The 10,904-nt window shown below is 36.8% G+C and overlaps 2 protein-coding genes across 3 annotated transcripts; one reads left to right on the top strand and one right to left on the bottom strand.

Moving 5' to 3' along the window:
• The first annotated feature begins 1,122 nt into the window (after positions 1-1,122).
• On the top strand, positions 1,123-5,997 carry LOC133798117 (uncharacterized). Of its 2 annotated transcripts, none has more exons than XM_062236313.1 (3): positions 1,123-1,490; positions 2,285-2,560; positions 2,811-5,997. In XM_062236313.1, the coding sequence occupies exons 2-3, from the start codon at positions 2,440-2,442 to the stop codon at positions 5,591-5,593; spliced, it is 2,904 nt and encodes a 967-aa protein (XP_062092297.1). In that variant the 5' UTR covers positions 1,123-1,490; positions 2,285-2,439; the 3' UTR covers positions 5,594-5,997. The 2 variants fall into 2 exon arrangements, with proteins under 2 accessions (XP_062092297.1, XP_062092298.1); XM_062236314.1 differs by lacking the exon at positions 1,123-1,490 and adding an exon at positions 2,035-2,145.
• Positions 5,998-6,108: 111 nt separating this feature from the next.
• LOC133798118 (uncharacterized aarF domain-containing protein kinase At5g05200, chloroplastic) lies at positions 6,109-10,576 on the bottom strand. The gene is made up of 10 exons (XM_062236315.1): positions 10,287-10,576; positions 9,906-10,048; positions 9,081-9,194; positions 8,758-8,946; positions 8,518-8,673; positions 7,950-8,215; positions 7,768-7,865; positions 7,230-7,408; positions 7,018-7,134; positions 6,109-6,554 (listed from the first exon to the last, which is right to left on the bottom strand). The coding sequence occupies exons 1-10, from the start codon at positions 10,468-10,470 to the stop codon at positions 6,375-6,377; spliced, it is 1,626 nt and encodes a 541-aa protein (XP_062092299.1). The 5' UTR covers positions 10,471-10,576; the 3' UTR covers positions 6,109-6,374.
• Between the last annotated feature and the right edge of the window lie 328 nt (positions 10,577-10,904).

Raw genomic sequence — 10,904 nt, forward strand, 5'->3', positions numbered from 1 at the left:
TAATAATACAAATTAGAGAATAAATGTTAGTCATAACAATTATTTGGGTTTTAAAAGTAGCTATACCTCTATCTAGTAAGAACTACAAAACTAAGATCATCTATATAAATCACAATCACGTGGATATTGTTTACATTAAAGTTGGACACATAATCTAAAAACAACTATAACATAAATTAATTTTTAAAAAAACCTTAAGTCATTTTTCTTTTTAAAACTTAAACTAGTGTGTGATAGTCATACAAACAAATCACACATTTTAATTTCATAAATTTTGTCAAAGAAAGCCAATTATAGAAAAATATGGACCACGTAATTTACATGCCATGCTATAGACCTAACTCATTGGTCCCACATTCGACACTAATTATCACATATATTATTCTATTTTTGCCACCTTTTATTTTAAATTCTTTATTTATTTATCGTTAATTATTTAAGGAATTACCAGGAAATGACAATAAAGAAAGAGAATCGAAGAAGATTTGGTGTTTGACTAAAAGGTAGCATCAAATTTTGGGCTTTCGATCTTTTCCCATACAAACTGCCAAGAAGCTGGTTTGAAACGAACGCTAATAGAGTGAATCGTGACAGTCATGGTGGCATTAGCAAAACCCATACGCAACACTATTAAAAAAAACAGGTGGTATTTTTTTCATACCAAATCATTGAACTTTGTTCACAAATTTCTTTTGAAAATTAGGAGCGGTCACATTGTAGTTACTTTAACTCTTCGGTCACCGCAGCTTTTGTTTGCCACGATTGTGACCGATTTACCCCTAACTAGTGGGCCCCACTTAATCACAGCCATGGTGCCACCTGTCGCATGACCCCACAACGTAAGACATTTTCATGGTTGACTTAGAATTTTGGGACAGAATTTTTAATTCCAACTAATACCAACATTTTTTGAAAAAGCCTAATTAAATTAATTATTACCTGTAAAATTATTTTATAATTTTCAATTTTTAAAAAACAAAAAAGTTGACCCGAACAATAGAATGGTCAACAGTAGAGAGAGAACGAGAGGTACACGTAATACGACACGTCATCACGTAGCTTTTAATTACATAGCGCCGACTTCAGCTGCTCTGTTTTCGATTTTGTTCTCTTAAATTTATTTTCAGTTTTAATTTTAATTATTATTTTCTTGTCTTTGAAGCTACGACTGGAAAGTGGTCTGGTCAGTGTAGAAAGAGAAGAACTCTCTGAGCTGAAATTTTGGGTCTTGTGGTTATATACAGTGGGATGAGTTGACCGTTGACCATGTCGAAGTTTCTTTAGCACGGCAGATACCGTTCTATATGCGAACCGAGACGAAGAAGAAGAAGATGGATTTGAAGAAATTGGAGGAGGAAGACGATGAGGAACAGTAGCATTTTTTTTTGGGTGAGAAGCCCTAAACTTTTGCCGTGAAAGAAAGATAATTTTTTATGAGATTGAGATTTGACTCGTAGCTCTCTTTGTAATTTCTGAGCAAGAATACAAGGGTAAGTTTCAATTTTCAATGATTGTTTACGTATATCTCCACCCTAGTCTCTTTTGCATTTTTATTTTAGTTCTTTGAGAATTTTATTTTTATTATAATAATTAATCAGAGTGCATTATATTTGGTCTCTGATCTAAACTGCAATTTTTTTTTTCATTTTTTTTAAAGGTATTTTCTCCTCTTCTCCAAATTCTTTCTCACATTAGATTTGGTTCTTTCAAGGTTTTATATATGTGTATATAGTTATATATGTATGTATATAATCTCATCACTTTAAATTTTTATATGGGTAAACGTTAAAATTGCAACCAACATTTTTTGCCTTGCTATATATTTGGAGTCATGTTTGTTATTATTCTTATCAACTAAGTAATTTAGTAATAAACAAAGATAATTAATTTGTTGTTTTTATTTGGGTGCACAGTTTCCAAATACCTGAATTTAATAGGATTTTTAAGAAATATATATATATATGTATAAAAAGGGGAAAATTGAATGCTATTTATACCATCTAGTTGGGAAGATAAACCTATTACACAAACCTATCTAATTTTTATTTATTTATTTATTTATTTTTCTCTTTATCCTTTGGAAATATATCAAGAAGAAATAATTGATCAAATGGAATTGTGGCTATTTTTTAAAGGGTCACAATGGTATCGCTCAAAGATAACCACAAAAATTAGATATAAATCTTGGGTTTATATGTTCTTTTCCCCTCTCAATTTCTTAAATCTAGTCTAATTTAGTCATTTATGTTTTTAGTTTCTGATGAGTATGCCTTTCTATTTGCAGGTCGTTTGAGCTTCTTCATATCATAGTTCCTCAACAAGATACTGCCTTTATTTTTGTGGTCGGATCCAATCATTGATTGTTATTATTAATACTTGCAAGTTTAGCAGTGGAAGCTCAGTTTTTGTCTCTGGTTACTGCGACATATTTGGGCAGGCATGGCGAGTGAGTGCACTACCAAAGTTCGGCTAGTTAGATGTCCAAAGTGTCGGTTGGTTCTTCCTGAGTTGCCTGAATTTAATGTGTACAAGTGTGGTGGATGTGGCGCAACTCTCCAAGGTACTTTATCTTATGAAAATCTAAGCAAGCATATGTATATGGTCTTGGTGATTGCACATAGTACTTGACATAGAGAATTTTTAGAACAAAAAGTAGCGAGTTGTTTGATACTTTGACGCAGCATGGACCTTACTCTGCTTGTTTCTTTTTCTTCTTTTAACAAGACCTGATGTTGTTTAATTTATAGTGTCAGCAATCTAAATTGTTGAATTGCATTGATTAATTTATATTTATAATTTTCTGCTTGCAGCAAAAAGTCGTGGTACCAGAAGTGTGGTATCTAGTTTAAATGTTGCTGATGCTGCTCGGGAAAATCAAACAAGCCGTGTTTGTGAAGATAAAGAACCCGAATCAGGTAATAAAGAGGTTCTTCCTGGCCCAGAAGAATGCTCTTCATCCCAAAACAGTGAGAGGAATCGAAGTATATCTGAGGAGTTTGATGGTGAGCAGCTTGGGGTTGTGAATCTACCTAGTGAAAAACAGAACAATGGGGCTAATCATTTCAGCGAGTCTTCAGACTGTGATGTTGATGAATCTGAAGCTTCCAGTGAAGTCGTTTCACCAACGGAGTTTGTTGATAGTAAGAATGAGGAGTTTGCTTGTCAGGAGAAGGAGAATGAAGAGCTTACTAATAACGAGGAGGAGGCGTTTGCTAGTAATGAGAATGAAGAGGTTGAACAAAATGAGAACAAGGAGCTAGCTGATAATGAGGATAAGATTTTTCATAATGAGATTGAGGAGTGTGATTCTAGTGGAAATGGGGAGCTTTTTCACAGTGAAATTGAGAAATTTGCTCATAATGAGAGTGAGGAGCTTGCTCACAATGATACCGAGGAATTTCCTTGCAATGAAAGTGAGGAATTTGCTCATAACGAGAGTGAGGACTTACCTTGTAATGAAAATGAGGACTTTACTCGGGAAGTTGCTCGTAATGAGATTGAGGAATTCTCTCAAAAACAAAATGATGAATGCACTCAAAACCAAAGTGAGAATTTTTCTCGTAAGGAGAACGAGTCTTTAGCTTTGGTCGGAGTGGATGTAGATGTACCAGTCAATGATGAGAGCTCTCCATTAGCAGAAGCAAATACAGAAGACACCGGCAAGAAGATTGTCCCTGAGTCTAATATCAGTAGCTCTATTGCTGTCAACTATGTGGCTACAAGTGAAAATGGTTCAAGTCCCTCTTATCATACGGCTGTAAAAGAAAGGACTGCATCCGATTCTATTATATCTTCTCCTAGTAAACTGAAACCACCCCGGAGAAGTGTTGAACAGCATGGCTTTAGTCATCCTAGGTCCAAAGAATTCGACCCCAGCTCTGAGCTCAGTGGTACTTTCGGTGATTTGTCCAAGTCCCCAACAAGAAGCTCTCATGCATACGAAGGCAGTATCTCATCTTACGATGGAATGGATGATCAATTCCCTAACGACCATTTGCCTTCATTTGAAAATGGTTACAAGGCTGAAAACTTTGGACATTCTGAAGAACGTTCAAGAAGAGACAAATTCCTGGCGCGACCTATGATGAATGGTGATTCTGAGTTGCAACATCCAGCAAGGTCTTCCCGGTCAGACAAGAATCATACAATGAAAAACAGCAAGTGGGGTCGAGATGAATTTCTAGAACCTGCAAGGCATGATCGAAGTGTTCGAAATTGGAGATTAGGGAGACATGGACATCATCCATCTAGTTCGGTTTTCGAACGAGTAAATTCCCGAGCTAGCTATCAGAATGGGCGTCCTTCCGGTCAATTCCACGATGAGTTTCACCGCAACTCCAGCTTTCAGTCGCATGAGTGGTCTGAGGATCCTGAACAAGTCAAGATGAAATTGTTGGCATTAGTTCTTGATCAGCTTAATAAAACCCATTTGCATGATAATGAGAACGAGGGGATTTCAGGACTCCCTGCAAATGCAAGATACAACCGCAGGTACCATAATTATGAAGCTCCTATGGAGGAACGTCTTAATCCTCCAAATTATCCTAGATACTCTGGAGGATATAGCACTGGAAGCAACAGTTCTTATCGGCGTAGGTTCAAGAAGATACCTTTTTCAGGTGAGGCAACTAGCAGTAGTAGTCACCAATTTGATCCCTCCTGTTCCCATTGCTGTCCACCAAAATGGCAGCGCTCAGCTCAGCTACCTCCACCCTCACATTACAACAATAGCGGGCCATGCAGAACCCATCCTGGTCACAACTACTGCACATGCTATAGCTCTTGCCCACCAAGCCCTCAGTGGAGTATGGATTCTGAATATCCTCCGTGGGGACGTGAAATGCAGTCTGATGATCAGCGGCGGAGAAGTCAAGACCTGACAAATTATTTGAGGGAGAAACAACGTCCACAACGTCTAGCCAAGCGCCATTTCCGGCCCTTTGCAGGTGGAGCCCCTATCATGGTTTGTTACAAGTGCTCTAAAATCCTGCAGATACCTGCAGATTTTTTCCTCTTTAAAAAGAAGTGCCATCGGTTGAGGTGTGGTGCTTGTTCGGAGGTACTTAAGTTTTCACTGCATAATGGATCTCGTTTGGTTCGTTATGAAGCTAATGTTATTGACCCTCCACCACCAAGTGAAGCCGAGGATTATGGTGACGATATAGATAGGAGAAGTATGGCTTCATCTTCTCAAACTCCACTTACCGGTCCTGTGACATGTTCTGATGATTGTGGACTCTCTTACTGCAAAAGCTGCTCCACCACACCTTTTCACACACCGAGTGGAAGCACAGTTGACAAGAGAATGTCACAAGATTCTTTTGATCTTTCGAGGGATAGAGTGGAGTTCATTCCCACACAGTCTCAAGGAAAAAATAAGTCCAAAAATGAATTCTCTGGGCCTTCCCCTAACACACCCAGGTCACAAAATTTCTCGTCAGAAATTGAGGAGCTGCCACAAAGATCAACTTCACCACTTCATCGACTCATGGGATACTCTTCTCCGAGTGACGTGATATTTGGGTCAGTTACATCTGGTCGAGGGACAGGTACTTCATACTCTACGCAGAAAGAAAAGCGAGCCAAGAACTGAAAGATTTACTACTCAACTTGCTGTAGTGGAAGATTTTGTATCTAGTTCTTGTGGACTATGGCTTTTGGGAATTCGAATGGAGCCAGGGTTTCTTCTGCCGACTACATTTGGGTGAACTGACACGTTGTGATTTTTACTAAGAAGTGCAAGACGTGATAAATGAGTTAAAGAAAGAGTTTCAATTTTGTATATACAAATGCGCTAGAGACTCCGATTTAATTTATTTGTTTGTGTATAATAATTGTTAATTACACTTACATCCTTTATAGTGTAAATGATACTTTCTTGTTTTCTGTTCATGAACAGTTTGTTTATGGTTTTAAGTTACCAATGAGAACTGACAGTATAGATGCTACCATCCTACTTTCATATAATGAAGCAGGTTGTCGCAACTTTATTTTTTTAATTTTATCTTTGGCTGGTAACTTAACTGTAGAACATTTTACAATAGCATTTTGCTCTTTAAAACAGATGGAGCATTATTATTATATCGAAATGTTTAGACCAATGAGAGATTTTATAAGGAACGCTTTCTCATATTGAATAATGTAGTACAAGTTCAAGGGCATTAAAATAGTAATGTAGTTTGGAATGTACTTAATTAAACTATATTACTAGTACTAACCAGTTCATAACTCAAATAATTATGTCCTCTTTGCCAAAAGCATGCAAGTACATGGCTTTCCTGCTGTATTTATGTTCCTATGGTATGTTATTTCCAACTCTCCAAGTAAATTTATTTGTATTTACAAATATGTCTCTGCATTGCATTCACAACTTCTCATCTGAAGTTGTCCCTGTAGTTGGCCCTTCGATTTGAAGCAATGGAGATCCTCTGGTCCTGAAGCATGTTCAAGTTTGGTGCCAACAATCGGGTATACCGGTCAAAATACAGCAACTGCTTCATCAGAAGTGCAAACTCCCTTGGAAATTTCAATCCATATGATTCACTCACTCGAACCTGTCGAACAAGTGAACACATCATTTAGCTTATGACAAAATGACCACATCCATTACTGCAAATAATAAGATTATTAATCCTACCATTTTTAATTTGTTTCTTGATAAAACCCCTTACTGGTCCAAATTTATATAGTTTTAGTAAAGGATGCAATGATGCAGCATTTAAATGTATTGCAAATATGACCACCTAAGGCAGTCAACAAACTGACCAACTGGGCATTCTTAGAAGTGCATATTGCTTTTCAATGTGGCAACTCGTTCTCCTTATAGCAGAATGAACTTGGAATCTATATCATTTCAACTGCCTTTTACGCATCACATAATCCTGTCGCAGAAGTTCATTGCAATCTATGGGTCTCGGGGAATGAGAGCAATATGCACTTAATAGATATAAAGCAATTTGACTGCTTATGAAACAGAGGCTCTTCTTATTTAGCATTTAGAATAGAAGAACAACTCACCACATCAAGGAAAAGTGCATTCATCTGCCTCTCATCAACAATGACATTAGCAGAGACAGCAGTTGCCCCGGTAGTTGTCCCCCTAGCTGTTGCTACAACTACTTCTGTATCCAAGTCCTGCATAAAAGATAGTTAGTTGAACTGTGAGAAAAGGACATCAAGTTAAATGTCATTGAACATCAAGCCTTGCATGCATAATTTGTAATGCTTGCCTTAATTGATGAAAATATTTTCTCCAAGTCTCTTGCAAAGGCCTTGGAATCTACGTCTGTGTTTGTAGCACCCATTTCAATCAAGGCAGAAGCCATTGATTCATATTCTTCAGTTGCAATTGATGCCAAAAACACTTCCATTGCAGCCCATGTTTTGGGGGCTATACGGCCAACAATTCCTATTAAAAAGAAATATTATAGTCTTTTTGTAGCCTTACAAACTTTCATGCATGCGAGGTACCGTACAAAGATACGAGGCACAGATGGTTACTAAGAAAATCACCAGGAAATTAAATGCGAAAAAGTGAGTTCAATATCAAACTCTACCAAGCACAGAACATAAAATACAAATATCAACAACAAAAAAAAAACACTCGGTTGATGTAAATGTCTATCATTCTTTTTCTTTTTTGAGTGCCAATGTTAATGTGGTTACGTTTTCATACAGCTTAGTAAACACATGCTTCAAAAAGAGACGCAGGTAAAAAAAATCCATCAATGGAAATTTGACAAATATAATCATGGGGAAAAAATGTACCAAAATCAAGAAACCCAATGCGGCCATCACGTAACAGCCACAAATTCCCTGCATGTACATCTGCATGAAAGGTTTCACATGCAAGCAAACTGCCAAACCTGCAGAATATTTACAGACCAATGTTGTAAAACTTATAAACAAATAGGTGAAAAGCCATGTACTAAGTAATATAATTGTCTTACCATACGTTAAGAGCAGTTATGAGACTGGTCTCTGGACTAGCAACAAGAGAGCTTATCGTGTCAAGGTCAGTAAGAGGAACACCATATAACCTCTGCATGGTCAAAACACGCCGTGTGCTGCATTGGTAATACACTTTCGGAGCTGTAGCCTGTTGTGTCAGTCCCATTGCTTCCAAATATCTTCGAAATGACTCTATGTTTGCAGCCTCCTTTTGAAAGTCAACCTCTTCAAGCATGGACGCCCGTATGTCTTTTACGATACCAGCCTACTGAAAGGATGAGTACATTAACTGAAACTTCAAGCTATGGCCATACTAACATGTGAAACAGCAACACTTATCGATTTGAAAAAAAAATGGATAAACATTAACATTGCCACAGTAGGAGGAACCTCATAGTTCTCCAATCACATTAAGTTCCTCAGAAAACTGAAAAGACACCTAAATTAAGTTTAATAATTTTGCTAAGTGGAAACAATTCAAAGCTAAATCAGAGAGGGATTTATACTCGTTAGAATATGCATTCAAGTTATTAAGTGCAAACAGAGTAGATTCTATCCACATTATACCAGTGATGTACGGCTTAATTCAGGATTCAGAAACTCCAGAAGACGAGCAACAACGTAAACAAAGTTCAGATCTGCAACCAATATATCTTCTATTCCAGGTTTTAAGACCTTAATAACCACATCCTCCTGGGAGCCTCTGAGCTTTGCACCATGAACCTAATTGCAATGTCAAATTTTCAGTTGTGCTGTGAAGTTTAAATTCAAAAAGAAATAAAGAGGATACAGAAACAAGGTACAGACCTGGGCTATTGAGGCTGAAGCAATTGGAATTGGATCAACATACTCATAAACACTTTCTATTGGTCTCCCTAGTTCCTCAAGCAGTATTTTTTTGATATCATCAAAGGGAACTGCAGGAGCTCTATCAAAGCAATTCTGGAATTCCTGAACATATTCTGGAGGGAATAATGTGGGGGCAGAAGCAATAAACTACAGAGGACAGGCAAGTGTATTATTAGAGACTACGTATAATGCATGATGAAAATGGTTAAAGACTAAACAAATATAAAATTAATATATATTTATAGTAACACATTTTACTTTTTTAATAGAACAACATTTACCTGACCTAACTTGATATAGGTTGCTCCCATGCGTTCAAACAGTTTCCTCAGATACACGGGTGAAAGCAATCCAAGCTGAACTTCAGTTGGCAATCCAGTGGATGAATTTGTTGACTGAAAAAAGAAAGTGCATCCATAATACAAGGTATATGAGATCAAATATGATAAATAGATTAAGCACATGCATAGTAAACCAGTGTGTTATTTGTTTATTTTATGGCAATAGAAATCCAAAGAACAAAAATAGAATAAAAAGATGAGGCCCTAGTAATGTGATGGACATAAACTGCCCAATCTACAATGCTTGTTTTAGCTGAGAATACCAATATAGTTCTACCACTAGAGTCTTAGCTTAGAACCGTAACTATGGTGATTGAACATAAATTATTCTAAAAAATCCATTCATTCTTCTTAAATTAACTAATCAAATTGAATGCCTTATTGCATAATGAAAGAACACCCTAATTTAAAGCCTTGGATGGAACCATTTCAAGTTAAAGCTAGAAAAAGAAACCAGAATGCCTAAGAAAAAATAGAACTCAACATTAAAGAATCCACTACTCTTTACTTGATTGAGTGGTTCTATCTTTCTTTCTCCACTCTTGATCTCAAGAATTTTGATACCAGCATCAGCCTCTTTAAGGGAAGGAAAGATTAAGTATGTTTGTTTTGTTATTTGTAATGGTATCACAACCAAGTCTTGGTCTTTTGACTTTCTAGTTTCTCTATAACAATTTTTTTTACTTGTTGAAACCAAATCCTTGATAAGTAAACATTCAACCTGTTATGGGAATATAATATCAGAATTCAGTTTGCTATAATTACCTTTGAAATGTCTGCAAGCCACTCCCCGCCTACTCCTACAACAGCTTGAATTCCTTGAACCATCCTCAGGGCACCCCTTGGACCTGTGTTTATTGATGTTTGGACTATATCCTCAACCAGTTTAGGCAAGTTCTCTATACTATCTGAAAAATAGAATAAAAAGTATGAGCTTAAAACTAGAGCATAATATATTATTGCTGAAACCCGAACAATAAGACTTGACATGCGAATTAATCAAATAAGAAAAGCTTAGATATGGGTCTCTTTCGTTCAAAAAGAAAAATGAGCTAAAACCCAGAATCCAGAACAGTAGTAGACCACGTTTGAAGAACATATAGAAGAAAATAGAGGATAAAATTCAGAAAGAAAAAAAAAGGAGACCTTGGAAGCGAGAAGAGAAAAGATCCTGAGGTTGTGAATAGCGAGCGAAAAAAGTGACACTCCTTGAGTTAGAGCGCAAGTTAAGCTGTTTCCTTAATCTTGAAGGGCCCCAACTGCCCATTTGACGATGACCATGGTGGAACAGAGGCAAACGACCTCCTCTTAGTGCTGATACAACCGCCATACTTTCCAGTACCCAGCTTCAGCTTCAGCTTCTTCCACTGCTTTGTATTTTTCAGCAGAGAATGAAGATGGTCATGGATTGGTTGTTGGACTGAAACGAAACGACAACGTTTCCTTCTCATTTTACAGTTTTATAAGAGTAATAGACGACGACATCTAGGAAAGCGTTTCGTGTAAGAGATGATGCCACGTAGCACAGCTGGAAGCAAATATCTGGATGTCGTTTATTGTTCAAACGATGATAGCAGAAGGCAGAAGCGACATGTCGTACTTCTCTTGAAACCATATAAATGTTATAGTTTTAAAAAAAGAATGACATGTCGTATGTTATGGATATAGCCTTAAATTAAATTTAATCCTTCTGCGTTATTAATCTCTATATTCGATCTTAAAAAAAAACGTGTAATTAAGATTTTACATGATGCTAACTAAAAT

The sequence above is a fragment of the Humulus lupulus genome, chromosome 8 (assembly GCF_963169125.1).
Source record: "Humulus lupulus chromosome 8, drHumLupu1.1, whole genome shotgun sequence".
NCBI classification, from domain to species: Eukaryota; Viridiplantae; Streptophyta; class Magnoliopsida; order Rosales; family Cannabaceae; genus Humulus; species Humulus lupulus.